General features: G+C 51.4%; 9 protein-coding genes across 9 annotated transcripts; 6 read left to right on the top strand and 3 right to left on the bottom strand.

Annotated features, from left to right (window-relative positions):
- Positions 1 to 2,645: 2,645 nt before the first annotated feature.
- PtrM4_008260 (HMG box protein) lies at positions 2,646 to 4,285 on the top strand (the record flags this gene model as incomplete). The annotated part of the gene is made up of 3 exons (XM_001930804.1): positions 2,646 to 2,873; positions 2,923 to 2,979; positions 3,029 to 4,285. 3 exons carry the CDS (start codon positions 2,646 to 2,648, stop codon positions 4,283 to 4,285), a joined length of 1,542 nt encoding a protein of 513 aa, XP_001930839.1.
- Positions 4,286 to 4,955: 670 nt separating this feature from the next.
- Positions 4,956 to 5,767, top strand: PtrM4_008250 (DNA replication complex GINS protein psf-1; the record flags this gene model as incomplete). Its single annotated transcript, XM_001930803.2, has 3 exons — positions 4,956 to 4,982; positions 5,035 to 5,567; positions 5,674 to 5,767. The coding sequence occupies 3 exons, from the start codon at positions 4,956 to 4,958 to the stop codon at positions 5,765 to 5,767; spliced, it is 654 nt and encodes a 217-aa protein (XP_001930838.2).
- A 1,332-nt stretch (positions 5,768 to 7,099) lies between these two features.
- On the bottom strand, positions 7,100 to 7,594 carry PtrM4_008240 (uncharacterized protein; the record flags this gene model as incomplete). The annotated part of the gene is made up of 1 exon (XM_066102876.1): positions 7,100 to 7,594. One exon carries the CDS (start codon positions 7,592 to 7,594, stop codon positions 7,100 to 7,102), a length of 495 nt encoding a protein of 164 aa, XP_065965078.1.
- A 358-nt stretch (positions 7,595 to 7,952) lies between these two features.
- PtrM4_008230 (SrmB, Superfamily II DNA and RNA helicase) lies at positions 7,953 to 10,707 on the bottom strand (the record flags this gene model as incomplete). Its single annotated transcript, XM_066102875.1, has 2 exons — positions 7,953 to 8,661; positions 8,717 to 10,707. 2 exons carry the CDS (start codon positions 10,705 to 10,707, stop codon positions 7,953 to 7,955), a joined length of 2,700 nt encoding a protein of 899 aa, XP_065965077.1.
- Positions 10,708 to 10,980: 273 nt separating this feature from the next.
- PtrM4_008220 (ribosome biogenesis protein BOP1) lies at positions 10,981 to 13,326 on the top strand (the record flags this gene model as incomplete). The annotated part of the gene is made up of 1 exon (XM_001930801.1): positions 10,981 to 13,326. The coding sequence occupies one exon, from the start codon at positions 10,981 to 10,983 to the stop codon at positions 13,324 to 13,326; it is 2,346 nt and encodes a 781-aa protein (XP_001930836.1).
- Positions 13,327 to 14,028: 702 nt separating this feature from the next.
- PtrM4_008210 (HLH multi-domain protein) lies at positions 14,029 to 15,366 on the top strand (the record flags this gene model as incomplete). The annotated part of the gene is made up of 2 exons (XM_066102874.1): positions 14,029 to 14,613; positions 14,665 to 15,366. 2 exons carry the CDS (start codon positions 14,029 to 14,031, stop codon positions 15,364 to 15,366), a joined length of 1,287 nt encoding a protein of 428 aa, XP_065965076.1.
- Positions 15,367 to 17,096: 1,730 nt separating this feature from the next.
- Positions 17,097 to 18,993, top strand: PtrM4_008200 (AraJ, Arabinose efflux permease; the record flags this gene model as incomplete). The annotated part of the gene is made up of 3 exons (XM_066102873.1): positions 17,097 to 17,216; positions 17,412 to 18,598; positions 18,657 to 18,993. 3 exons carry the CDS (start codon positions 17,097 to 17,099, stop codon positions 18,991 to 18,993), a joined length of 1,644 nt encoding a protein of 547 aa, XP_065965075.1.
- Positions 18,994 to 19,545: 552 nt separating this feature from the next.
- PtrM4_008190 (ProP, Permease major facilitator superfamily) lies at positions 19,546 to 21,507 on the bottom strand (the record flags this gene model as incomplete). Its single annotated transcript, XM_066102872.1, has 5 exons — positions 19,546 to 19,749; positions 19,800 to 20,715; positions 20,985 to 21,326; positions 21,379 to 21,391; positions 21,444 to 21,507. The coding sequence occupies 5 exons, from the start codon at positions 21,505 to 21,507 to the stop codon at positions 19,546 to 19,548; spliced, it is 1,539 nt and encodes a 512-aa protein (XP_065965074.1).
- A 1,942-nt stretch (positions 21,508 to 23,449) lies between these two features.
- Positions 23,450 to 24,557, top strand: PtrM4_008180 (uncharacterized protein; the record flags this gene model as incomplete). The annotated part of the gene is made up of 5 exons (XM_001930798.2): positions 23,450 to 23,520; positions 23,571 to 23,583; positions 23,641 to 23,701; positions 23,783 to 24,193; positions 24,553 to 24,557. The coding sequence occupies 5 exons, from the start codon at positions 23,450 to 23,452 to the stop codon at positions 24,555 to 24,557; spliced, it is 561 nt and encodes a 186-aa protein (XP_001930833.2).
- Between the last annotated feature and the right edge of the window lie 164 nt (positions 24,558 to 24,721).

Below are 24,721 nucleotides of genomic sequence, written 5' to 3'. Positions count from 1 at the left end.
GTATGCTTGTTCTGAGTGGGTACTGTTAGCAGTGGGCTTTTGCTTGTCCTTCCGGTCCACTTCCCGCAAAGACGCGACAAGTGTTGTTGTAATGTAAGAAAAGAGTCGAATGTCGCGATGTTGGTCGTTTTCGCCAGACTATCGACAGCATTTCCGTGCCACGAGCGTCCCATGGTAACAGCAATGGTTGAGTGGGGTAAACCGAGAACCCTTTCCTCGCGCGAATTGAGCAGTCCAGCTTGCATTTTAGTTCCCGGCCATCGTTGCAAGGAGCCGGGAAATTTAAAGGGGCATAGTCGTCGATACCACTGCAAGTGGCGCGGGGTAGAACGAGCCATGCCAGATCAATGACGGATAGAACTAACGGAGCGGACGTCCTTGGCTGAACGAACAAGTCTTGGTATCGAGGAACGGGGGGCTTGAACTGGTGGCTTTGGCATAGTTGGCGGAAAGTAACGGAGATGTTTCCAGTCTGAGTAAGGCAAGATCTAGAGTTGAGTGGGTAGAAGCAGACGGTCGTGGCGGTGCTGATCAGAGACACACTCAATGAATCCCCCGACATCTGCGGCTGCCAGTAGGTCGAGGCTACAGAGCGCGGCGAGAATATCCAACGAGACCGATCACCTATCTGACGTTTACGACACTATAGAAGCAGCATGCCACGCTGATAGCTCGTTTGCGTATCATTTGGGCCCACCGGTCAAAACAAGCATGTGCAAACCTCATCACCACAACCAAGGTCCCTGACTCAAAGCAATTCCGCACACAGCTGTTTCGACACGTGTTTCGCGCTTGCTCAAACCAATCAATTTCGTCTTTGAGGATCGATCAAACCTGGTTACACAAAGTAAAGACTGTTTGGTTGTCATACCGAAACGGCGATAGTACGCATTCCAGAGGCAGGTCCGCAAGGACCGCATGTCGACACGATCGACCGGAAGCATCCGAACTTTTGCTGCATGCATGAAATATGCAGGACCTTGGCTGCTGTCCCGACCTGTCGCCTGGAGACATTGAGGGCTAATTGACCGTAACGGGCTTGCCGAAAAGCCATCGGCGTAAGAGACCCAACACCTATTAACCGCGAACAGGTAGAATGTTCGGATTTATTCTAGGCCTGAGCGGTGAACACGCTCCCAAGCCTCGCCGCGGAGGCGCACTGTGACCAGTATGTCGGGAATGCTGTGCTGGCCCTTTGTTAAGCAACTGTGAATCTGAGCATCACTCAAGTTAGATTGTTCGATAGCGAGTGTTTGAAGATTGGCTAGTTTGACGCGGCTTGTAATTCGATTGTGCATGCGCATTTTGACGCGCGTTATGAAAGTTGGGTGCCTGTTGCGATGTAGTGGTCAGCCCTGCCAAGCATGACCAGCTGTCAGGGTACTGGCATACGTGATGCAGCCATCCGTAAAAAGCACGCCGGCCTGCGTAGCAACAGAAGATCCAGAGTTTTTCTTCGCCCAACCAAGTTCAGCTTGGGGAAGAATCTTGTCAAAGTGTGTCCCGTGTCATTGGTCACTGGGGAAGGGGGATTGCCAGCCCCCGACATGCAATTGGTGCAAGGAATGCAGCCCATGATCTGGCAGGACACAACTCCAAGGGCTCAAAAGGCTAAAGATACCAATGAGCATGTGGCGTACCATAGTAAGTGCCAAATGCACATGACTGCTGCAAGCCATCGTAAACCCCTGTCGAGATTGGTAAACGGGGTTTCAAGGTAGGTGCGAGCTATGGGAAGGGCGCCCGAAATGGGAGTAGCTCCCGCCTCCTAGCTGTCGTTGTAGAGGGGCTGAGGGCCGTTTTCAACCCCACAGAGGGTAGGACAAGATAATTGGATTTCGAAACGTGAACGGGCCAGAGGGCTAAGTTTTGCGCCATATTATACGCATTGAATCGCTTCAGAGGCTCGCAGTCCAAAAGCAGCGCGAACTTCAAGTGTGGCAAGCGCCTCAGCCATCACCAATCCAGTAGTCCCTTTGTCCGTGTTTAGTCGGCCAGGTACACTATACTATACGTGAGCAGTCGGCCTCGAGAGTGAGTAGTCGCTACAAATACCTTCCGGAGACTGACCGCGGACAAAGAATCCTTCTTCGTTGACTTGCCCTTACACGATTTGCTCGAGCCCTGCCTTCGCCACAAAGAGTGCCGGGCCGAAACATCGAAACTCAGACATTACAGCAGTGTCCGGCTAGGAAATTGGTGTTTACAGTTTTCGAAATTGATTGTCGACGTTCCAAAGCTTTGACGCCGGTGAGGAGCGGGTAACTGCAACAGGTTCGTTCCCTGAAGTCTTTGCGAACTGTGATGCATCATCGCGACGAAGCAAACCCAGCAACCGGCAACATAGTCGCTATTTTACTGACACATGTACAGTATCGTATCTTGAACAAAGCTGTTGAGTCGAGAGTCTTTTCGAGACCCCGGAAGAAAGCGATATCGGGGATCAGAGTCAGCGTCTCAGCATTCACCGCTGCTGAATCACTTCATCCACAGAGCGGGGATTGGATCAATCGCAGTCAAACCCGACTCGCCCAGATTATCATCCTTCTATTCTGTTCCGCGTTGAGTCCAGAGACAAGGCGTAGCCGGTCAAGTCATTAACTTGCAATCTCCACTGTCTCAGCTGTGCTTTCACGCTCGCCATCATGAGGGGTGACATATTCGTCCAACAACAGCATCCTCCCACTCCGCCAAATGCCGGGTCGGATTACCATGCGGGGCTGCAGCGAGTTGCGCAATACAACACAAATCGCGGCTATTCGTCAGGGGAACCAGGGTATGGTTCTCCCAGCTCGGTGGCGCACGAAGGGATCCCTTTGCATGCGTCACATGGCGACAGTCATCCTCATGGGCTTGGCCTAGGTATACAATATGTAAGAGTCCCTGTATTTCCACGCGCATACAATACTGATTCAAATTCAGGATGGATACGGCCCTCCGGCGGAGTATTACCAAAACGGGTCATACAATGGCCTTTCGGTGAGTGGGAATCGCATCTTGTCATAGCTGTGTAGCTAATGAACAATAGCACGACCAAGGTCTGTTCTCGCCACCGACACCAAGGTCCACAAACGGCGACGACTCTAGTAGAAGAACGACGCGCAGTGGACGAGCAATGACATCATCCAGCTCTCCGCGCAAGACCGAAGGAAGCCCCCGACCGAAAGCGACGCCCAAATCGAAGAAAGCCAAAGCCGCAAAGTCAGACAAGCACAAGACGCCTAGACTGACTGCACCATTGAGCATCTTGACAAAAGAGCTACACCATATCCCGGTCAAGAATATGGAGGAGTGGGTAAACAGGCCTGCAGATGTGAGAAGACGAGAAGTAGAGAAAAGGAACGGATACATCACCCGTCCCATGAACTCTTTCATGCTCTACCGTTCGGCGTTTGCGGAAAGGGCCAAGTCTTGGTGCCTACAGAACAACCATCAAGTCGTATCGTCAGTAGCTGGTGAAAGTTGGCCTCTAGAGCCTCCGGAGATCCGCGAGTTGTACAATGAGTACGCGAAGATTGAGAGGATGAATCACCAGAACGCACACCCAACGTACAAGTTCTCGCCTAGCAAGACCGTCACTCCTGCTGCCCGAAAGCGAAAAACTGAGTGGTCGGATGACGATGAGCTTAGCGATCTGGATGATGTCGAGTGGGCTCCAGCTGGTAGCAGACCTCGTCCCCGACAGGCCAGGAGAGTCGATAGTTCGTTTGGTTACCCGTCCAGCGGTGTAGGAGCAGAGTATTTTGACCGTTCGTTCGGACTAAATGGTAATGGTATGAACAGATCGTCATGGGAAATGACGAACGAGGGACGGCCCATGCCTATGCCCATTAACCACAGCGATCTCTATGGCCAGTACTACCAGACTGCCGCATACCCAGCCACACACATGAGCCTGAACTATACCGACGACATGCTGTTGAGGAGGGTGGATACTCCAGCATCGTCGCTTCAGTTTTCAGCAAATCCGTCCGTTTTAGGGCTTCCCGGTGGTGAACTGTTGCAACAGCTGCATTCGCATGTCGGTACGCCTTTCGACGAGGCGCAGCTAGATCCAATGTTGTTGGCCTATGATGGAGGAAACCATTCCGACATCGACCCTTCGGCACTGCATCACGATGGATTTCGAATTGGCCAGCCAAATTCACACGAAGACAACCTCGATCAACACAACCTCGACAATCTATTGGATCTTTCACACGATGAATATCACGGTTGGCAGTCGGACCCGACCATGACGTCGTTGGAACAAGAATCAGAATTCGATAAATGGATGGGCGAGTAAGAATCTGATCCATGTCAGCTATGTACTTTGTGTCTTCATTATTACGCTTTGTAGTGGAGTTGTTCACAGGGCGATACCCATTCTTCTTGGTATAGTTAGGCGGTGTTGGGTGAATTCTTGGGTTCATTAAGGGTCACATTCGGGGCGTTGATTCTCGTGCGTAGATCGACATTTGCACGTAGAATCCAGTCTGTTCTTTACTGTCGTTTTGACCTGAGGATAACGTGACGTTCTCATATCGTTTGATTCTACTATCTATCGCGCATTAGATTGTCAGCCTGTAAACTCGTGCTAGTCGTGGTTCGCGGATGCCGGCGAATGAGGGTTGATGGAGTTTTGTAAGGTATTGCCAAAAGGGTTGAGGTTGGACTCGAAAATGCCAAGACCCACCCGTCCCCCACATGCGTCCGCGACGCGGACGCGCCTGCCCTTTCAGATGAGGGGCGCGACAAAACATTCGCAGAACTCAAACAGACCCCGTTTCTTTCAAACTCCCAGATGTACATGCATATACCGATCAGAAGATTCTTCATACAAATCATATCTTGACAAATCAAATCATATCCCACAGTCCGTCCAACTGCAACGACCAGCGCTCTGTTTGGGGCCTACCTAGGTACCATACGAGCCAAGTGCATAATCGAGACCAATTGAGCTTCAGAGCATCATCATGTACGGAGAAGCTGCCAATAAGCTGGTATGGAAGAAGTCATCATGCTTTATACATCAAATATTCCTAACACACCTAGGTCCAAAACGCAAAGCGTATCCTCGCCCTCCCACATCTCCCACCATATGCCTCCGAACTCACACGCTCCATAATTCGCGAAGTGCGCGACCTCGACAAAGATGTCTCCTCAATCCTCGCTCCCTTCAGCGGCTCCTTTAACCCCAGCGCATCTCCCGAAACCGCCTGCGCACTCCTTGTAAACCACCTCTGCATGCGCCGCAACAAGCGATGTCTGCTAGCCTACCACCGCGTTCGCAGTGACAAGCTAGAGGACTATTGCTGGGAAGGCATCGATGTGCTTGAGCAACAGGGTAGCAAAGACCACAGCGGAGAAGCAGGCAGAGCAGGGGTTTTGGGTACTGGAGGAGGAAAGGAGGAGAGCAGTCTAAGTCCAGAAGAGGAGGAGTACGTGAGACAATACAGCGACCTACTAGCAGCATATAAGGGACAATGGACAGACATCGACCTCACAGGCAGTTTAGAGCCACCCCGCGATCTCTTCATCGACGTACGAGTGCTCAAGGACGCGGGCGAGATCCAAACAGAATACGGGTAAGTCTGCTCCAGCTCCCTTGACTCCATGCGCACTCGCATTTCTATTACCAATTTCGAAAAGATAAGCTTTCTGAGACTCCAGCTAAACCGGTCAATCAACTAGATCCATCACCTTGACTAAAAACTCGCAATTCTACGTCCGCCAAGGCGATGTCGAACGTCTAATCGCCCAGGGATATCTCCAGCGTCTCAGCTGAACTAAACCCGCTGCCGCTTGTACCCGATGATTCTCTCTCCTTGACAAACCCCCTTCCTCCCCACCAATGACTCCCAAAATATGAACGTCCCCGCATACACATGCCAAACCGGTTCCCGCCAACCACACACAACCCGTACCGGCCCGAGAACAGCCCCCAGAGTTCCCTTACATGTAGAAAACACAGATACCGCCTACCAATTGCACTAAATTGTTCGAATTGGTGAAGAAAACCCTTGTCGCCCTAGAGCTGGGGCTGGCTGCAAGGTCACACACTTACCCCCCTCGTTGGTTTTTTGCATCAAGGGATATCTGCTTTCGGAGCTATTTGGTCGGGTGGTGGCAGTGCGGGCAATAGTCTGCAAAATAACTTTGGCCACTGTCCCGTCCCTCCCCCCTGCTTCCATGTTTCGCTTCCGTAGTGTGGGGATCCCATGCTGTGATAAAAATGGACTTGGGTGGGTGGGTGCTGGGCATGTGGATATGGGCAGAAGGATTGCAAGTTATGGTGTAATTAGAAGGAATACATGTACATTACCGATGGATGCGGGCTTTTAGTAGTCAATACGGCGTGGTTGCATACATGTGGGAAGGGATTGGAACGTGATGACGTAGGGACCAGAGCAAGTCCATGCAACGCTGATGCGACGGTGTTCTGGTGTTTGGTAGCATGAGAAGTCTGGGTAGATGACAACATACAACATTGGTATAGGGTACACAACTGCACGACACATCCTACGCATCTGGGAAGCAAGTGTACCTTGAAAAGGATTTGACATTGGTATAGTATGTACAGAGGAACTACGGAGTGTGTGTGTGAAGAAGACCAGTGTGCGCATGCACAGTATCCAGCCTACGAATTTGAAAAACCCCACCCCATGATCCCTCCCACAACTTCCCAGTTCAGTCGCCCAAGGCAGATGATAGCCTGGCTCCATTAATGTACAGTGATGTCGTCCGTGGTGTAGGAAACGGCGGTAAATTCGGCGAGCGAAAGAAGTTGCTCAGTAGACGGAAGAGACCTGTGACGGGGTGTGTAAATCAGCGAAAGCAATAAGGAATGTTCAGGTGTTCAAACTTACGTTTTCAGAGACCCGGAAAATTGTCCTATGGTGAAACCCGAAACCCAATCTCCTTTGCGCATCCATCACTTGCCTTATTTTTCGTCGAGAAAACATTGCAAACTCCATCCATATCCTATGCCATGCCTATGCCCATGCCACCAGCAAAACCGTTCCTCCCAATGCAGTGAAACTGACGCCATGGAAAAGGAAAAGCAACGCCAAAATGAAGAAAAGTGGAAAAGCAGTGCATACCCTCTGGAATGAACACATCAGATTTTGTAACGGCCCGTGGGTTGACGAACCGCAGAAGATTCCTCGGTTGCAATGATACCTTCACGCAAGAGGCGAGTGAGTTCCATCATGGCCTTGGTCACAATGTTCTCAGTGTCACCCTCGACGAGGATGTATAGCTTGGGGAGGTCAGTCTCACCAGGCTCCTTGCCTGCCGCGTAGAAGTTGCCCTTTGTAGTGATGGAAACACCAGTTTGCTCCAGGATCTTGGCGACATTGGTGCGATTGGTGACGGCCCAACGCGCTTTCTGCGGGAAGTCGTTAATCTCAATGGTAGAGTGGTACAGACCGGCATCTGGGCCCTTGTTGTCGATGGGCTGACCCGCGTGAATCATGCCCTTCTTGCTCAACCTTCCGTCCACCTTGGAAGCGGCGGCCATGGCTCGCTCCCTCGCACTCATCGGCTTACCCGAAGTCGTGGCTTCAGGACGCTCAGTCTTGTTGACAACAATCTTGCTGTTCAGTAGCTTCATCCAGGGTGGTTGATCATCACTTTCAGTTGCCACTTTAGCTCCGTCAGTCGCCTTGGCAGTGTCTGGTCCAGCAACCTCGGGCTTCTTGGGGTCTTCTTCCTCGTCCTCGCTCGCTTCGACCTCGACACCTTCGAGCTTAAGCTGTTGCCTCTCACGCTTCTTCTCAAGAGCACGTGCTTTGTCAAGCTTGTCAAGACCTCCTTTCTTGCCGCCGAAACCGCCATAGTACTTCTCGGTGCCTTCTTTGCACTTCTGATGGAATGTGTTAGCCATCTGCTGGACCTCTTCAGGTACCTCTGTACCACTCTCTTTCAGTGCCTTGGCGATGTGAACTGCAAAGCGCTCTTGGCCGGGATTCTCAATGAGAGTAATAGCAGTTCCTTTGTTGCCTGCACGGCCAGTACGACCACATCGGTGGACATAGTCTTCCACTAGGCAGTGTGTTAGTGTGATCAGACAAATGTAGCGATGGAAGAAAGAACTTACAATGAGTCGGACAATCAAAGTTGAAGACCATGGCCAGACCTGGGACGTCTAGACCACGGGCTGCAACTGAAGTAGCGATCAAAATGGAAAGCACACCTTGCTTGAAGTCACTGATCGCTTCGTTACGATCGGTCTGGTCTTTAGCTCCATGGATCGTGTTGACAGAGAAATACTTAGCCTTGTACAGCTTTGACAAGAGATCCTCGGCCGTCTCTTGTCGCTCAGTAAAGATTAATACCTGGGCGTTTTCGTCTTCATCGAACAGTCGGCCGAGATGAAGCAGTGTGTTGTTGATCTTCTTATCATAGCTAGGGGGTACGACAGAGATGATCTGGGTGATCTCCGCAGCAACCTTACTCTTACCGCCGATGATGATCTCTACTGGGTCCTTCAAAGCCTTTTTCGCCAAAGCATGCATGTTCTTCGGCATCGTGGCCGAAAACAGAATGGTCTGACGATCGGGCCGCACATTGGCAAGGATCTTCATTACTTGCGGCTCAAAGCCCATGTCAAACATGCGATCAGCTTCGTCGAGAACAACGTAAGTGATGCGCTTGAAGCTGAGCACTCTACCAGAATTACTACATGATTTGTTAGCTGCGTGTCCAAGTTAGGAGTAAGTATAGGTAGACTTACCAAGAGATTAGGTCAATGAGGCGTCCTGCTGTGGCACACAGGATATGTATACCACCACGCTTTAGCATAGCAATCTGTTCGGAGATAGGCTGACCGCCGTATGCGCACTTGATCGTGATACCGGAAGCAGCAAGGAAAGGTTTGAGCTCATGAACAATCTGCAAGGACAATTCACGTGTCGGGGCGAGGATTAGTCCAATGGGGCCATCAGAGGGCTTCAGAGGACGCTGATCAAGTATGTGACGAATCATAGGTATACCGAACGCAAGTGTCTTTCCGGAGCCGGTTTTGGCTACTCCTATGAGATCGCGGCCGCTCTCCGCGATGGGTATGGCCTGAGACTGAATTGCAGTTGGCTTCTCATAGCGTACCTGTGTGAATACATCCATGGTAGCTTGAAGCAGGCCCATCTGAGCCCACTTGGTTACAGGCCGGGGAACATTATCAGGATTTACCTTGATGCCGTCCAATTCGAAACGGAGATCAGCGACTTCCTCAGGCTTCATCTGAGATATTTCGGCTGGCTCCGTGTAGAAGTTCTTTCGGAACGGTTCATACTCAACTTTCTCATGATCGACAGTTATGACTTCCCTCTTCTTCTTCTTGACCGCACGGAGTTGGTTGATGTCCTCGTCTGCAACGGACATTTCGATAGGCTCAAGTTCATCGGCGAACATGGCTTCACCGGAAGGCGCGTTGCGGCTTGGCTGTGGTTCGTTGAGATCAGCCATGAAGGCATCGAGAGGGTCAATGTCATCTTCTTCGGCGCCTGTGTGTTGGTCAACCTCCATTTGGTCGGCGGCAGGGGCTGCGACAACGTCGGGGGCTTCTTCCATGACAGTATCTTGCTGATTCTCAATAGCAATCTCGGCGCGACGCTTCTCAAGGCGTGCCTGTAGCTCAGCGTTGTTCTCTTCATCTTCACTACCGATAGCGCTCATAGCAGTATCGTCCTCGGTGCCGTTAGCTTCGGACTCGGGTTCGTCGTGATTGTTGAACTCAGGTAGAGCTTGGAACTTGCGCTTGCGAGTGGGGCCTTCCTCATCGAGAAGTGCCTTCCTCGAAGTCTCAGCCTCGACCTCGGCGGCAGTCTTGGTTTTCAGACCAAAAGAACCGATGTTACCGTTGGCCTTTAAGGCACCGGAATCTAGTTCTTCTGTCAGGTTCTGTTTCATGATCGGAGAGGGCGAGGGTGGCATACTACTCGCAGCACTAGTGACTGCCTTGCCGGCGGGCTTCGCAAGGTCTAGCGGCCTTGCTGCAGCGGACGCATCGAGCCTGAAGGTGGATTTCTCCGGCTGCTTCTGTTTAACTTTCTCAGTCGCACTCTTCTGTGGAACTTTACTCTTTGGAATTTCAAATTTAGCCTCTGCTGCTGGGACTGGCAGTGGCGTCGCAACAACTGTAGGTGTTGCAGGCGCCTTGCCAGTTGGCGATGCACCAGAACCAGGCGTATCTGTCTTGTCTTTGGCAAGACGCTCAGCATTGCGCTTCTTCCACTCAGCGAGCTTTGCAGCGCGGTCTGCCAGCTTCTCCTTGGCTAATGTCTCTGGGTCTTTCTTCCTCTCATCGCGTGAGGTACTGTCTAGGCGGTCGCGTCTGCTGTCGGGCGCCGGCGTGGCAGATGAGCGAGAACCGGGCCTGCCAGACGAGCGCGAACCAGGCCTGTACGAATTGGAGCGCCTATCACGGTCGTCGTCGCGCCTGTACGTACGATCTCTGGAACGATCACGGCGTGCAGGTGAACGTGAACGAGGTCGGTACTCACGACGCTCATCACGACGCTCATCACGACGCTCATCACGACGCTCATCACGACGCTCATCACGACGCACATCGCGGCGGTCATCGCGGCGGTCACCACGTCGGTCGTCACTGTACCTCCCTCCTCCAGGGCCACCGTAGCGATCTCCCCGATCTCGCCGGTCTCTCGAGCGATCACGGCGCGGACTATACCGTCTGCGCTCGTAATCAGCATGGCGTGACGCCATCTTTGCTTGCGGTTTATTACTGGCTGCTATCGGTTGATTCTGATGCTTCAAGCAGTGGGTGCGGGTGTGTATGTGTGTGGGGTAAAAGTTGAGTAGAGCAGCTTGCCAGGCACCGTTTTGTTTGCTTGGCTGATGGCAGCCTGGCAGCCTGGCACGTGCGGCGCGCTAAAAGGTGAAGGCGCGCTAAAGCCGAAATCTTGGACGCTAGCGATATTTTTTGGGAAGATGCGACCTGAGGAAAGTGAAGGTGAAGGCAAACCACTGCACATCACCATGTCTGTCAATCCGCGCAAGAGGAAGGTAGTGACGCGCCCGGCGCCAGAGCCTAGTGATTCCGAAGGTGAATTAGGCGACGGCTTGCTTGAGGGCATTCTGTCGCATTCCGAGGACGATTCAGACAACAGCCGAGAAGAAGAAGTCGATACGGATGCAAGCAGTGTAATTGAGGGCCTGTCTGACGAAGACGAAGAGGAGGATGAGGACAGTGACTCAGAGCAGATACGCACAGAAATGCGCAACCTCAACACGTCAGATGGTCCGCTGCGCAAGAAGAAAGGCGTCCCGACACATGACATGGACCTCGACACTGCTGTAACAGAGGAGCTAGAGGATGACGAGGACCTCAAGCCCAACTACACTGTTACTACCGACGCGCATGGCAATACTCGATATATCTACAAGGAGATCGACCCAGTCTACGAGTCCGACGATTCAGACGTTGAAGCTACGAATACCATCGGCAACATAGATCTCAAGTACTATGACGAATACCCGCATATTGGCTATGACATCAATGGCAAGAAGATTATGCGCCCGGCCAAGGGAGAGGCTTTGGATGCGCTGTTGGACAGCATTGATATACCCAAGGGCTGGACCGGTCTGACCGATCCGCAGACGGGCAAGCCACTGAACCTGTCAGAAGAGGAACTGGATGTGCTCAAGAGGCTCACAAGGAATGAGGTGGTCGAGGATGGATACGATCCGTACCCCGAGATGGTGGCCTACTTCTCTGGCAAGCAGGAGATCATGCCACTGAGCGCTGCCCCAGAACCCAAGCGACGATTTATTCCTTCCAAACATGAGGCCAAACGCGTCATGAAACTCGTAAAGGCAATCAGGGAAGGTCGCATCCAGCCATACAGAGCGCCTGAGGAACAGGAAGAAGAGCAGGATGCTTTCAACTTCGATGTATGGGCAGATGAGAAGCCACGACCAGACAACTCGATGCACATCCCCGCACCTAAGCTACCACCGCCAGGCTACGAAGCAAGCTACCACCCGCCGCCTGAGTATCTACCAGACAAGGCTGAAGAGCAAGCTTGGTTGGAAGCAGATGAGGAGGATCGGGAGAGGGAATTCTTACCCAAGAACTATGATGCTCTGCGAAAGGTTCCTGGCTACGAAACATTCGTCAAGGAACGTTTTGAGCGGAGTCTGGATCTTTACCTGGCTCCTCGTATACGAAGAAACCGACTTAACATCGACCCTGAATCACTACTACCCAAGCTACCGAACCCTGAAGACCTGAAGCCTTTCCCTACAACTTGCGCGGCCATCTTCCGCGGACAAGAAGGACGTGTCCGTTGTGTATCAATTGATCCAAATGGCATATTCGTTGCAAGTGGAGGAGATGATGGTTACGTGAGAATTTGGGAGCTCCTGACCGGTCGACAAGTGTGGAATGCGAAGCTGTCCGATGAGGAAGCCGTTGATGCAGTACAGTGGAGGCCCAAGAAGGATGCATCTGTTGTTGCCGCTGCTTGCGGTGAGAACGTCTTCTTGATAGTTCCTTTCACACTCTTGTCACCGGATGTGGAGCAAGCCAGTCGCGAGGTCCTTGATGCAGGTTGGGGTTACGCAACGTCCAAACCATCGACGAGCTCAAACGGTGAGGCTCCCAAACAAGCACCAGGAAAATGGAGCCGCCCAGGAGCTCGTCTTGAGAACAAAGGCGTCCTTGTCCAGGTTGAAGTCAGATCAGCTGTCAAGATTGTCAACTGGCACAGGAGGGGAGACTACTTTGCCACAGTATCGCCTCGCGGTCAGAGTACAGCAGTGGCCATTCATACTGTCTCAAAACACCTCACTCAACTTCCCTTCCGCCGTCTCAAGGGTATCGCACAGACAGCACAGTTCCATCCCTCCAAAGCCATTTTCTTCGTTGCTACTCGCAACACCATCCGCAGCTACGATCTCGCGAAGCAAGAGCTTGTCAAGATACTGCAACCAGGTGCCAAATGGATTTCGTCGATTGACGTGCATCCCGGGGGCGACAACCTCATTGTCGGTACCTACGACAAGCGTCTCCTATGGCACGATCTCGACCTTTCGAACAAGCCCTACAAAACGCTGCGTTTCCACAAGGAAGCCATTCGCGCTGTTCGCTTCCATCAAGGTGGTCTGCCACTCTTTGCCGATACTTCAGATGATGGCACAATACAGATTTTCCATGGAAAGGTAGTGGGAGACCTTATGGAGAACGCTACCATCGTCCCATTGAAGGTACTGAAGGGGCACAAGGTCAGGAGCAGGCTGGGTGTCATGGGTCTGGACTGGCATCCCAAGGAGCCATGGTGCGTGTCGGCTGGTGCAGATGGCACGTTGAGGTTGTGGAGTTAGTTCGAGATCTGTGCAACATACAGCATTCGCAAGGCGTTACGGAAAATGTACAAGTTCATGCAGCCCAAATTGCAATCTTTTGTATACTTTGTCCCATAACAAAGCGCTAATATGAAGAGACGAGGATTAGTTATTGACTTGGGTTCCATACATCCACCCCTGCAGGGCTACACCTCAGGGCTGAGGTAAGGTTCAGTAGCATTTCCCACCCTTCATATGCGACATAACACCTTCCTATGGCTTTTTCGACCGGCTAACGCCATTGAATCGTTATATTCGGTCCTTTTCGGTGTCAATTGATCTGCCTTCGGGTAACTGCCATGTTCATGCCCCACGAAGGGGAAACAGGCAGCACGTGCTCCTGCTTGACTTCAACAGGCGTCCGCCTTTGCCACTCGTACCTTGCTGGTGGGTCCACTCGTTCAAGATGCTGCGCACATGCTAAAGTCTACAGTGCAAATGACGCCCACGCTCCCGCAACGTGGCTCTCATTCGAGGCGTAACAGACGGCGGCATCTATTCGGGTGCTCGCTCAGCCAATCACGCGAGAGCTACGGGACACGAGGATGATGCGACACAAGAGCCCACGCGACACCCCCAACAATGATATGATAATGCACGCCATTCATTCTCTCTTGATCCCCTCTTCGACACTTTCTGCCTTTGCATACGAGTTGGACAGAGGTTGACGACCGTCTAATCATGCGGCGCCCAAATCTGCCTCCCACACCACAACCGTCGGCCGACATTACTGGGAAGAACAGCGTTAATGCCCCGCAATTGGAGTCGAGCTTCATCCTCCCACCTGCTGCTTTGGGTGGAAGAGGGAGTGTAGCGAGCTCGTCTGGTCCGTCTGAGGACGCCTCAGACTCGTCGTACCGGCCATTGTCCCCATCCTCTCCAGTCGCAACTTCCAAAACCGGCCACGCGCGCAAACGTTCGAGTACTGGGACACATCAGAGCATCATCACCAAAAATGACTATTCCCTTCCTCCTCCGCCGACGCGATCCCGTAAGATCATTCAGATGAAGCCCAAAGACACTCAGGACGCGTCCAAGACTTCATCTCAAACGCTAAATGCCAAGGCCACCACGACTCCTACCAATGGCACCAAGCGAAAGCAGTCGGGTAACACGACTGCGGCGGGTCGCAAAATTGCAAGAAAGACGGCACATAGTCTGATTGAACGAAGGCGAAGGTCGAAAATGAACGAAGAGTTTGGAGTTCTCAAAGACATGATTCCCGCATGCAGAGGGCAAGAAATGCACAAGCTTGCGATTCTGCAAGTATGTAGACTCGTTGCCTATTTCCACGTTGAATGCGCTGACATGATCAAGGCATCCATTGAGTACATGCGCTACTTGGAGCAATGTATATCAGACCTCAAGACTGCACATTCACGCCGCGACTCACCATCATCTACAACATCTGACCTTCCCCCACCACCACCCAGACGTATGCGCGATGAAGACGACGAGGAAGAGAATTACGGTGACCAGGATCAAGATGAAGAGATGGAAGACGCAGTGTCTCCCACCTTCGTTGCACAAGCTCCCTCAAAGTCCAGATACTCGTTCGCAAACGCCTCGCCCGCCACGTATCCATCGGATAGAAGTGTATACAGCCATTCCACAACAACATCCCCGGCCATCGTGCCCCGCGATCGTAACGGCCAGTGCTCGGCGAACCCTTCCCCCGCGTTACACCCGTCCGACCCACACCGTTACGCGCTTGCGCCATCCATCCGTTCCACAGTGACTTCGCCATCTATTCATCCTTCGCCAGCTTTTGGTGCACAGACGCCTTCCGCATTGCAGTTCAGTAACCCATTCCATAACGGCCCGCCTAGCACTGGCCCTGTAGCTGCTCCTGGGTCTTCACACGGCTCAGTCCACTTCTCCTTGACGTCACCGGCATTGAAGCCCCAAGCCGACCGTGAAGATCAAGAAGCTACCGAGGCGCTTATGATGCTCAATACAGACCGTCGAAGCTGGAGCGGTGCCAGGGGTATGAGCGTGAAGGATCTCCTCAGCGGGTAGATTTCACGTGCGTAGGATAAACAGGGAACGCTTTAGCGTCCAGCGAAATCAGCAAAAAGCGGGACTGATACCATGTGGATACTAGGGATATGTTGTGGTCATTTTGGCGCTGGTGGTACTTTGTTACTTTTGAGTCCTTCGTGACTATGCTTCATCATGTAGTGCTATGTTTTCTGCTGTAGAGCCAATTGGGATATGCATGCGACTTATCTAAGAAGGATATCAGGCACCCCAAAGGCCCTGTAGTAGTCGTTCGAGAATATACATGCATCAAAAAGCTCGTTGTCTTGAACCCACATCTGAAGCCGTGGCGGCGGAAGGAATCCCGAGAGGAGACCCGGGTCCAGGCCGACATGTTCAGGTGCGATTGCCTTCAAATACAAACCAGAGCCCAGCCCTGCAACTCGCCTGACGATCACCCCATCTATAAAACTTCTACCATGTGCGACATCAGCCTGGGTCTGACTCGGCCTCGGGGTGTCAGCGTCAGCAGCAGCGGGAGGACCTGGTTGAGCGACGTGGTTGATTGGGGAAACGGCAACATCACCGCAATAGGACCGTTTGCTGATCAACTTAATTACAACGACATCGCCCTATCTTCTTCTCTGGGAATCTGGTCGTTGTTACTTACTGACCAAAGCTACGAGAGGGTGGTGCGCTGGGCGATGGGCGTCGCTGGAAAATGAAGGGTAGACGGCCGACGAGGGGCACGGTACCACGAACTCCACGTCGGCCGCACTTGCTGTCTCGGGGATGATGGCAGAGGTAAGACATCACCACAGTAAGTCGCAGAGTAAGTGTTTGATTACATCCCACCATGTCTCCCACATTCTTCTTTCGGTCTTCAGGCCCGTCTTTCTTACCTTCTCATCGGTTTCATTCCCTGTTCCCTGGTTTCGGCTCAGCCTGTCGTGCACCAGCCAAGACACAAGAGATGGACGTACATACCATGGATTTAGGAGATAGGACACAAGCGACATTATCAGCGCATCGGATACCGACCGCTTACCAAGGTCATCCACCAACCACCGCCGACCAGGTTGCCACTCCGACTTTCGATATGGGCGCCTGCCCACTTATGAGGCTGACGGGGTCGGTCACTTATAGGCTCCGATGATGTTTTCACGAAACTCAGGAGCGCGTAGGATCGCGCATAAGACACGCCTTGTCAGAGTTTATACGGGTGTGTCGGCGGGCCGTCATTCACGAACATCCGTCCAACATGCTTCGGCCGAAGACCAACACGAGCAGAAACAGGTTGCATGCTGAATGCGTTCGGCGATATTACGAGGGCGCTGAAGTTAGGCGTAGAGAAGGGCTGAGAATGCTCGGAGCGGCCCTTCTGCAGCGCATCGTCCCCACACGTCGCTGTCTCGCTCTTAAACAAACGCCGTCCACCGAGGGGGAGGAGACATGGCCCCCGCTAGCCACATCGGTGGAGTCAGTGGACCTCGGAGATAATGGCCAGACTAGATGCTGCAATTTGGTTGCATAGCAGCGGGCGATGACACCGCAGCTGCGTCTGCCCTCCTGACTTGTTTCTTCATATATATGCGCTAAGAATCCCTGGGCTGGTGGCTGTCAATCACTATCATCGCATTCTTTCAAGACCGGCGACGAGTGCTTTGAATCCCGCCTAGCAAGATAAAGTAGTGCCAACGTCACGCCAGCGATACACGTCTTGACGAACGAATTTATTAAAAAAGTATTTTTTGGCAGTTAAAGGAGAGATGGGTTATACAGAGGACCGTGATCGGGGACATTCGAGAAGTAGCTCGGAAACGCACACCCTGGACTTGGAGATGGGCGACATGCGATCACATAAGGAGGCAGACGATGTTGACGAGAAGGTATGGACTCCCAAGCTCTTGTGGTCAGACATTCATCGATTCTTGCCTGGCCATCATGTTCATGAAGCAGCCTGAATCCTTTGCCATCTTGCACTTGCACTTGCAAGTCGCAGCATGCTGTATTCAGGCTAATTTGTGCAAAATACGGCTCATACATTGCACCAGCACATCAACGAACAACAGCTAACGCTACAGAAGGGCCCCGAGGAAACCAAAAACGAGGTTGGCACAGACCTGGAAAGACATCTATCGAGGAAAAGCACGAAGAGAGACCAGATCGCCGTGGAAAAGTACCCTCTATCCGATCTCGACAACAACCTCGTCGGCTGGGACTCGCAAGATGACCCCGCAAACCCACGCAACTTTACCACCAAAATGAAAATAACATTACTAGCACTCGTCTCCGCCATCACATTTGTCAGTCCACTGGCTTCTTCCATATTCGCGCCAGGCATACCGTTTGTCAACAGTGATTTCCACAATACATCGCAACTGCTCGGCTCGTTTGCCGTCAGCGTGTACGTGCTAGGTTTCGCATTGGGACCTCTATTCCTTAGCCCACTGTCCGAAATCTACGGCCGCTATATCATCCTAAACTGCGCCAACGTCTTCTTCTGTGCCTTCACTCTTGGATGTGCACTTGCACCCAACCTGGGTGGTCTCATCGGCATGCGCTTCCTCGCCGGTGTCGGCGGCAGTGCCTGTCTGACCATCGGGACAGGCGTCATTGCCGACATGTTCATCGCACAACAACGCGGCAAAGCTGTGTCCATTTACTCTCTAGGCATCCTGTTCGGTCCCATCCTCGGTCCCATCTGCGGCGGCTTCATCGCTCAACGCGCTGGCTGGCGATGGGACATGTGGGTCGTTCTCATCGTCGGCGTCCTCCTCACTATCGCCCTCTTCATTTTCAACCGCGAAACTTACCACCCTGTCATCCTATCCCGCAAAACACAGCGTCTCCGCAAGGAACTCAACCGCCCCGAGCTTCAAAATATCATGACGTACAACAAAGACGCCGCTGCCTTATCCCCTTTACAAGTCCTGCAAAATGGTATCACGCGGCCGCTGAAGATGCTCGCCTTTTCTCCCATTGTGCTTCTCTGCTCACTCTACGTTTCTTTCCTGTTCGGTCTGCTCTTCCTCCTCTTCACAACAATCACCTCCGTCTTCATCAAGACATACGGCTGGGCACCCGAAATGACCGGTCTCGCATACCTAGGCATCGGTCTCGGAAACTTCATGGGCATCGCCGTTGTCGCTAAGACCAGCGACGCGACAATTATTCGGCTAGCCAAGAAGAACAATGGTGTCTATGAGCCGGAGATGAGGTTGCCTATGTGTGTGTTTTTCGGGTTGTTGATTCCGATTTCTTTCTTCTGGTAAGTTTTTCACTTCTCTCCATCCACAGTAATTTTTCTTTTCGCTAACAACAAATAGGTACGGTTGGACATCCTACTACCACGTCCACTGGATCGTTCCCATCATCTCCCTCATGCCCTTTGGCTTCGGAATGATGGGCATATTCGCGCCTCTCCAAACCTACATGATCGACTGCTTCCCACAATACGCTGCCTCGGCCATCGCTGGCATGACCGCTCTGCGCTGTCTCTTTGGCGCCATGTTGCCGCTTGCTGGACCCAAGATGTATGAGAGTATGGGCCTGAATTGGGGGAATAGTATGTTGGGGTTCTTGGGCGTAGCATTTATCCCTGTGCCGGCTTTGCTGTTTAAGTACGGCAAGGTTATCAGGGAGAGGTATCCTATTAAGTTCTAGGCGAGTTCGCGTGAAGATATTTTTTGTTGATCTGAGCATTTCGGGATACCCTCGTTTACAATATCTGGGGTTCATATAGTACCTTGTTTTTTGAGTCACCTAGGTGGGCTGTATTGTATTGCATTGTATGGAGTTTTTTCTTGTTCGACTATATAGTTGAAGGCAATAACGAACACCACTCCATATATACATCTCACCCTTCCCGGAGTCAGGAAATCTACTCATCCTTCATCCAAGCAATCGCTCCAACCCATCTCTAACTCATCACACCCACTCATCGCATGGACCTTGATACTCCATACTCCTACCTCAACTCTAGATCTGTGCTCAGCCTATTCTCATCGTGCGCAGTAGTACAGTCGATTCATTAGGATCATGAACTTCAATTTCATGTAACGTTTCGTTCTTCCAGCAACTACTTTTTCGCAGACTCATCAAAAGTAACTAAGCTATTATTATCCAGAGCGACCAGCTTATTAAACTATTATCAAGCTCATCACAGACCTATATAGTCATTTCACTGTTCACTTCTTCAACTACTACCACCCACTCCTACACAGCCTCCGTCGTCTCAGTCTCACCCTTCTCTTTCTTGATAACCCTTTCAATGCTAGCCCGCGCATCGCCCTTGGCCTGAGCAGCTGCAACATGTTTGATATCACGGGCGAGATGGTCACTGCCCTTCTTGGTCTGCCACGCATGGGGACCATCTTTGCTGAACAGTACTTCAATCTCTTCCAAAGTCTTGCCACAAGTCTGCAACCAAGGTTAGTAAAGGTAATGTTATCCTTGCATGACTGACTTACCTCGGGGTATGTGAAGAAGAACTGAACTGCCGCCAGTATACACAGTACGCCAAAGACAATAAAGATCCCCCATCTGATGTTGACAAACGCAGGTGGAATGAAGAATCCGATAGCGAAATTGAACAACCAGTTGCCAGTCGCGCTGATGCCCATACCTGAGGCCCGGGTTTCCAAAGACCATACCTCGGCGGCGTACACCCAACATATCGGAGCCAAGGTAAGGGCGTAGAATATAATCAGCAGGTAGCAAAACGCTATGACAGTATAAGCCGGTGATCCATGGACAAGCATTACCACGTTCGCGTCCCCATTCACGCCACCAGGCACATAGGTGCTGTGTGCTCCAAGAGTGCCGCCGACCACGAAGTGACACACGCCCATCGATATTGCACCCCATACGAGCAAGGTCCTGCGTCCAATCTTATCGACAAAGAAGAACATGATCGATGAGAAGATGATGAACAAGGCATACTGAATACCCGAGGATACTAAGTTGATGTTTCCACTCAGTCCTGCCATGGCGAACAGATAGGTTACGTAGTACGTCATGATATTGGCACCACTCAGCTGTTGCCACGCCTGGACAGAGAATCCGGCGAGAGTGCGTTTCCACATGCCGTTGAGAACGAATTTTCGCCATCCTTGGGGGGCGAGGCGCTCGGCAGTGAGAGTAGTGATAATTTCCTCGTATTCAGCGACAACGTAGGGATCTTCGATATTCCCATCGGCCTGGATAGCGGCAAGAACATGAATTGCTTCTTCTGTGCGATCGACTTTGGCGAGCCAGCGCGGTGATTCTGGTAGGAACGGCAGACCGATCATGAAGAACACACATGGGACGTATTGGATGCCCCAGGCGGTGCGGAACGATGCTGTCTCTCCGGGAATGAAGCTGCAGCCGTAACCTATAAAATACCTACAGCGGGTCAGATTTGACCTCTTTGAGAAAATATAAGGGGACGAAGCGGCGATGGAATGAACATTAGACTTCTGCGGAAATTGAGGGCGAGGGGACGTAGTGACGGTAAGATGAAAATCACAAGATTGCGAAAGAAAGAGAAACGGGCAGATCAAAATGTAAAAGGTGGGACATATGTAATACAACCGTTCTTGTGGCGGGGCGGAGCGCTGAGAGTAGAGCAGAACCGGCTATGCTGTTCTGTGTTATTGTGATTGGGAACTTACATGATGAGAATACCCCATTCGATAGCCAATTGTTGAATGATGATAATTGCACCACGTTGGGAGTGCTTAGAGATCTCTGCGAGGTATACCGGCACCTGGGATGAAGTGATACCGACAGTGACACCGTTCAGGATTCGGCCAGCGATGAGCATGCCTCGGTTGATGGTTGCAACCTGAATAGCAGTGCCCACGAGCCACCATATGCAGGCGAAAAGAAGTGCATCGCGACGACCAAATTTATCAGAGATTGGTCCAGCCATTACGGATCCGAGTATTGAGCCAGCAGCAAGCGCGGATCCGATGGCTCCTTGTTGAACTCCAGATGGGTTATTAAAGTAATCACTATTTGAACATTAGAAAACTGCATCCGTTATTTTTGAGCTGGACTGGTAACTTGCATATATTGGCTGGTTGGGATAATAGCACTCATGGATGAGATATCGAATCCGAAGAGCATACCACCCATGGTGGCAACGATCGCCAGATAGTAGACATTGTTGATCTTAGGGACTTTCTCAAACATCTTGACAACCAGAGCTCTCTAGAGCTTCATGCGATGGGGAAATGACAGTCGACTGACCTGACGATCTTCGCTCATGGGAGGAAGGCCAGATATAAGGCGTCAAGCCGGCAGATAGGACATGCTAAACATGGCAATCATCTCGCTAGAGAATGCCATCCCCACTGGAGACCTTACTCCGCATGACGCACTCCACAAGGGAGCATTCGCTGACCGGATAAAATGGATGAAATGTGAGGATGCTTATGTGAGTCTAGCGGCCATGTGCCGATGGGGCGTAACGTGCTGACCATCGGAGACAACAAGGGAGGCCAGTCAGGCTCCGATTCGTGTTCATTAGCGGAATAACTGCGTCTGGGGATCTTGGAACTAACGCTCAAGACTGTGGTGATCTTGCAGCCGCGTTGTGCATTCGTTGATGGCGTAAGTGGCGCCTGACCCGGTGCGGCTCTTTCTCAATGCTGCGATTCGACAGCTTCTCTTTCGAGACCAGCCATGGGTCAACAGCTTACACCCTACACGCTGCGATGCAACATGTGACTCTGGATGTATTTCTACATGCGACATGGTGTCCGTATGGTTGGAAAAGAATGTGACATGGTGTGGAGGGAAAAGTGTCCGAACATGCGAGATGGTGGGCTCCGATCATTTCTGTGCTTGGCAATTTATAACTACCCGTGTTTTCCGACTTTACCCTCATCATCGTGATCTCGTACGATTCCAAGGAGCGCATCGGGAATGATGAGCTGTTATTGTACAACAAAACGCTTAATGACGGCGAAACAGGGCAGTGGTTAATAATTCCTGGCTTTGCGTCTGAGTAATACAGCTCAAGGTGTCCCCGCGATGTCACATCTAGGTGGGGAACTGGGGTTGTTTGGTTGCTTGATATCGAGACTTCCTTGGAGATCGAGTCATATCCTTGCGTCACAAATTCCGGGACCCCTGAACCACAGAATCTTGAAATGCCGCGGCAAGCATGAACAGCGAGCAGTGCAACTAAGGCTTTTGTAGGATGGAGATGTAATATTCAATACTAGTGGGTCGATGCTGCATGCTGTTGCGCAGAGATCTGCTCTTCACGTGTCGGTTACAAGCCTCGGCTTTAGATTACCTATGAGATTCTGACACCCTCTTTTAAAAAGCTACAGTAGTATGCATCTCAATAAAAGGCTGCCATCACAACTCACGTGTAGGAGAGAATATCTTGTATCGCAGATTCTTGAGTGATGCGCATTTATATAAGGCTGTCTGGACCGCAGATGATTTAGACTGCATGTCGAATATGATGTTGGATGTCTTTTGACATGGGTGGTGAGCATCGGCCGCGTAATACGAGCAAAACTCCACCAGCGTGAACCCCACCTTGGCTAGTGCTTCTCAGGCCTGCTGCAACCTGCATTTCAAGAATATATACTAACAATCTCTAATTTCTTCCATCAACAGCTACAGCAGTAGCAAGCAATGGTCTTATGGTCTAGTGGTATGATTCTCGCTTAGGGTGGACACCTGAGCACACTTGCGAGAGGCCCCGCGTTCGAGTCGCGGTAAGACCCATTATTTTTGCTGTCGCAGACGCCTCAAGCATAAGCAGCCTTGTGTTAAGCCTCTGGGCAGTTTTTTGGTCCTAGTTCATAGTTGTGGTCTACCTAGTTAGAAAATTGGTATGCAAGAATTACTATCTTTTTCTGCATAGCAGAGGCATCAAATATCGTCTACTACGCTTATCTCTCTTTTGTTGCTTTTTCTACCATATTCCACAGCTGTTCCTTCCCTAGCGGACCGTTTTTGGAGCGAAAGTTGTCCGGGTTCCGTCGGGTCATAGCTTGAACGTTCTCTGTTTACGTTTAAAACCACGCCATACCTTCCCACGATCCCCGGGTACCTAGGTATCAACCAACCGGCACAGCCACTTTCATTCTCCCAGCATCTCAATTCAGCTATCATGCAGTTACGCTGGGATTACCCATCGGGCTTCGCGGTTGGAGCATGGGGTCCAACGACGTCCAATCACAAGTGAGTTTGTTGCTGTAGTTATTGGGCCGTCTTTTACTGACTTAGCATAGCTTTTGTGAAGAGGTATGTTTATTCGTTTCTTGATTTGAAGGTGTTAGAGTGCTTAGATGGTGAATTAAGGACTATATCATCACACCGTACATTGGCGAATTCATCAACACCCTCACCAACATCACCTATGGTACGAAGCATTCCCATCCCCGACGACAACAACACAACAACACCATCAAGTAGACCGGCCGGCGCATCTAACATACCCCAGTAATCTATGGCCTCATCGGTCTCCGCCGTGTAACCCCCAAAGCAGACGGCGGCCTCCTCTCCACGCTCGCCTTCCCCTACTGGGGCCTAATCAGCGTAGGCGTGCTCTCAGCCTGGTTCCACGCCACGCTAAAATACCACTCTCAAATGGGCGACGACCTAAGCATGTTTCTAGCCGTAGGCGCCAACCTATACCAACTGCTCACTTTTCGCGCTTCACCCTCTCAACGCCGCCTCTACGCCTTGTACATCCTCGGCAGTCTATTCCCAATTTCCGTCTACCACGTGTGGGCCGATGAAATTGTGCTGCACGAAATTGCGTTCGCAGTCATGGTTGTGCTGGTGACAATTCAGACGCGCAAGCTAATTAAAGCGCGGATTACAAATGAGGTGCATAGGAAGAAGCTGGGTAGTATGGCTACGTTTGGGTTGTCCACGGGCTTGTTTGGGTATTTTCTTTGGAATATTGATTTTCATGCTTGTGAACATGTTACGAGGTTTAAGAGATGGGTGGGGCTGCCTTGGGGTTTTTTGTTCGAGTTACATGGCTGGTGGCATATTTTTACCGCCATTGGCTCCTATGTGGGTATGGCGCTAGTGGAGTATCTGGTTACGCTGGAGGACGGGGCAACGAGGAAGTTGGAAGAGGGGTTTGTGTGGCCGGTTAGGGCAGTATTGAGGGACATTGATGGGGTAGAGGAGAGTGGTGATGTGGCGAAGAAGGAGTTGTGAGGATGTGATTGCGAAGGATACGGTGGTGCTGAGAAATAGGTTGAAGGTCGTGGGAAAGGTCTGGTTTCCGCGTGTGTTCCTTCATTTGACTGGTATGTTAGAATAGTATAGAATATAGTCTCGTACCTATTCATTCTTTTATTGATTTGCCTTCCTATCGTGTCTCCTTGAGTTTCCTAGGTTGATTCGACTTTAGAGTCAGTACCAC

This window comes from Pyrenophora tritici-repentis, chromosome 1, assembly GCF_003171515.1.
Source record: "Pyrenophora tritici-repentis strain M4 chromosome 1, whole genome shotgun sequence".
NCBI lineage: Eukaryota > Fungi > Ascomycota > Dothideomycetes > Pleosporales > Pleosporaceae > Pyrenophora > Pyrenophora tritici-repentis.
Note: the sequence above shows the minus strand (reverse complement) of the source record. Positions and strands in the feature narration are given on the sequence as shown.